The 3,620-nt window shown below is 36.3% G+C and overlaps 1 gene segment (V, D, J or C); it reads right to left on the reverse strand.

Moving 5' to 3' along the window:
* Nucleotides 1-834: 834 nt before the first annotated feature.
* LOC105496617 (T cell receptor alpha variable 22-like) lies at nucleotides 835-1,890 on the reverse strand. The segment is given in 2 exon segments: nucleotides 835-1,581; nucleotides 1,770-1,890. Coding segments are annotated over 2 exon segments (493 nt in total).
* Nucleotides 1,891-3,620: the final 1,730 nt, after the last annotated feature.

The following is a 3,620-nucleotide window of genomic DNA, read 5'->3' on the forward strand; positions in this document are numbered from 1 at the left end:
AATAGTACACTATAGAAGATTCACATAATGCAAAGGAAAGCAGTTAAGGAGGTACAGAGGAACAGAAAAGACATAAGACAGAAAGAAAATAAAATTAAAATGCCAGATATATTCTATATCAACAATAACATTAAATGTTAATGGATTAAACAATCCAATCAAAAAGCAGAGATTATCAGAATGACTACACACACACACACACACCCCTATACACTGTCAGAGACATACTTTAGATACAAAGATACAAATAAGTTGAAAGTAAAAGGATAGGAAAAGATATATCATTTAACAGCAACCATAAGAGAACTGGACTAACTATGTTATTATTAGAAAAGTATACTTTAACCCAAACAATGTTACTAAAGATAAAAAGGGAAAGGTTATAATGTTAAAAAGGGCATCCATTAAGAATATATCAGTTATAAACATATATGCAGCTAATGACATACCCCAAAATACATGATGCACGAAAACTGTCAAAATTGAAGGGAAAAGCAGAAAATTCAAGAATAACAAGTGAAGACTCAATATCTCACTTTCAATAATAGATAGGACAAATAGAATACCAACAAGAAAATAGAAGATTTGAACAACACAAAAGCCAGGTAGACCTAACAGTCATCTATCTACCCAAGATCAGAATACACATTCTTCTCAAGCATGCATGGTTATATTTTCCAGGACAGATCATATTCTAGGTAATACAACAAGCCTGAAAAACACGTACGGGACATAGTTGAGTGGAACATAACATTTTAAAGTTTTTTTCCACAGCTGTTTATCAATATGTTAATATTCAAAGAAATTTTACTTTGCAGCACTAGTGGGATAGGATGCAAATATTTGCCCTTGTCTGCTGGTACGTAATGTAGTGAGATAGACTTGAATGTGCTTGAGACACACAACCAAGCTGGATCATGGTCTAATATATCTAACAACATGCTTATTGGAATGGTGTTTCTTTTCTTTTTATTCTTTTTACTTTTTACCCTTTTGGAGTCCTGCATACTGTCACTTAAATATTTATTTTGATTCTGTCCTTTTATCAGCTACTCTACTCCTTCCAAGCTAGATATTTACAGGGTAGGAGGAGGTGTGTATTGAAAAGGGAAAATAAAGACCAAAGTCTCAAACCTGTAGAGCCAAAAAGAATCTGTGGTTAAAACTCTACCTATGTACAAAAGGAATATTAAACTGTGCAAATGCTGCTGTGGTGGCCTCGTGAGGTGGTTGTTGCTGGTAGAGGAACTGAGCCCAGCCGAGGGTTTGTGTACAGGCTGCAGGTGCCTGGGGAGCACTGTGACTCCACAGCACAGAAATAAATGCCTGAGTCTGTGGTCTGGGAAGAGGAAATGTGCAATAAGCTGTAGCGTTCCTTAGTGACAGTCGTGGCGCTTAATCTTCCATTCTGTTTTGTCCCTGAGGGGATGTAAAACAGGTTGATGAGCTGTCCCCAAGGGTTTTGGTGAAACCACTGCAAATTGTTCACAGCGGCAGAATAATTGCACCGCAGCGTGGAATTGGCTCCCTCCTGGAGAATCAGGTCTGGAGGACTCTGCTCAACTTGTATTCCTCTCACACCTGGTCAGAAATGGAGAAAAAGTCATAGGTGATGGGCAGCTTAACATCTGAAGAACCCTGAAAATGCTCCCACAGAATGCGTGAATAGAAAGATTGCAAGACTTATTAACTCCTTTCCCATCCTCCCTTCAACAAGGCTGCAGTTGCTAAATCCTTTCAGATTCCCACCTTGGACAGCCCCAACTCACAGCAAACCTGGGCACTCAAGAGCCCCAGCAGAGCTCCCAATGTCCTCTTCATGATGCTTTGCCTTCTTGCTCCAGGCATTTTCACCACAAGATATATTTAACTAAACCTTGAGGAGGTGGGTGTCATGACTTGGTTCTGGAACTGTTGCTGCTCCTGCAACCAATCAACTTCACTCAACAAAGCCTGCTCACACCCAGATGCTACTGAGTTTTTAAACAGCGTTCTGTGACAGGAAGCCCCACCTGCCTTCTTAAACCTGGCTGAGAACCGGGGTGGAAAGGGGTGAAGTGAAAGGGGAAAATAAAGGTCACTATTCCATAACCTGAGGGATGTTTTCTAATAATTCTGGATATAGTAAAGAATGTCAAAGATCCTGTGAGAAGGAAATGGAGGGGCCTCCTCGGGAGGACAACGTGCCTCAACTGTAATACTAATTCGATCCTGGAGAGGATCACAGAATGAGTGTCCACATTTTAAACCCCCAAAACAAGAATGTGTTCTGACAAAAGTGTCTTTATTAACCAATGAATTAATTTAGGTGAAAGTCATTCCAGGCACGTAAAGTAATAAGAACATACATGTTACATATTATAAATGTAATAATTTTTATTATTAGAATATATGAAATACATGGATTAGGACTCTCCTGAAATAATCAACAATTGTGGTAAATATTGTCATAAGAAATGACCCTAGTAAGACTGTAAATTGTGAGAGAAAAAATAAGATCAATTCAAATATTTTTTTCTACATATTACCCTGGATGGGCAATATGTTTTATTTTCCTAAATCCTGTTTTATACAAACTTCCTTTGTAGCTCATCTTACAGTCCAGTAAATCCTTTTTTCTTTATTTTTTTCTGTCTTCCTCTTTTCCTTCCACTTTCTCCTATCATTACCTTTCAGTTCCATCTTCTTCCTTTTCTATCATTACCTTTTATTTCCATGTTCTTCCTTTTCTCTCTCTCTCCTTTATTTATTTATTTATTTATTTATTTATTTATTTATTTATTTATTTTTGGTTGAGAGTAGGGGGTTCTAGTTACAGGAAAGGGACAGAAGAATACTAAATAAAAGGTGGCTTTCAACAGTTTAGAAATAATTTTGGACCCGTGAAATGAAAGTTCATATTTTTTTCTTAGAAAATCTTAGGAAACAAAAATTTTTTAAAATCCGAATTCCCTTCTTTGGAATTGTGCACTTTCCCTTTTGCTGTATATGATTCTGTTTGACCCAGGAATATTTTCTGACAGATACAGATGAAGATAATGATAAAGATAAATATAAAAATTATAGAGAGATATATATGCATTTCAAATATAACCTAGAACTTGAATATTCATATGTCATTTATCTTGTTTTAGAGGACAGAGCTATAATTGAAAAGAATACTCAGCAAAAATATGTTTCTTATATTCTGATAATGATTTAGTTTGTACTTACACATAATTATTCTTCCCTCTTCACTATTACTGGCCCTCATCCTTATACTCAATATATTTCTCAAATCTTTCAACAATTATTCACTACTAGATCCTTCAGAGTCATCCCTCAATTTAAGAAAAGCCTATAGTGCCTCCTGATGTGCTAAAACCTTGAGAAAGACCACATCTTCCTCAGCATATATGAACAGCTCAGCCCAGCTGTCTTTTCCTAGGGCTGTACTTGTGGGTTGACTTGAACCAACAGAAATGTCCACAAAATGGAGAGTACCATAAATAGGACCATGAGACCCCATGGTGGCTTTTATGAAAATAAATACTTTAAATGTAATTTTATGTAATTAGCACATCCATTTAATTCATACCTATGAACTGAAAAATATGAACTGACCAGTTTGATTCAGTATT

Source organism: Macaca nemestrina, chromosome 7, assembly GCF_043159975.1.
Source record: "Macaca nemestrina isolate mMacNem1 chromosome 7, mMacNem.hap1, whole genome shotgun sequence".
In the NCBI taxonomy this organism is placed as follows: Eukaryota; Metazoa; Chordata; class Mammalia; order Primates; family Cercopithecidae; genus Macaca; species Macaca nemestrina.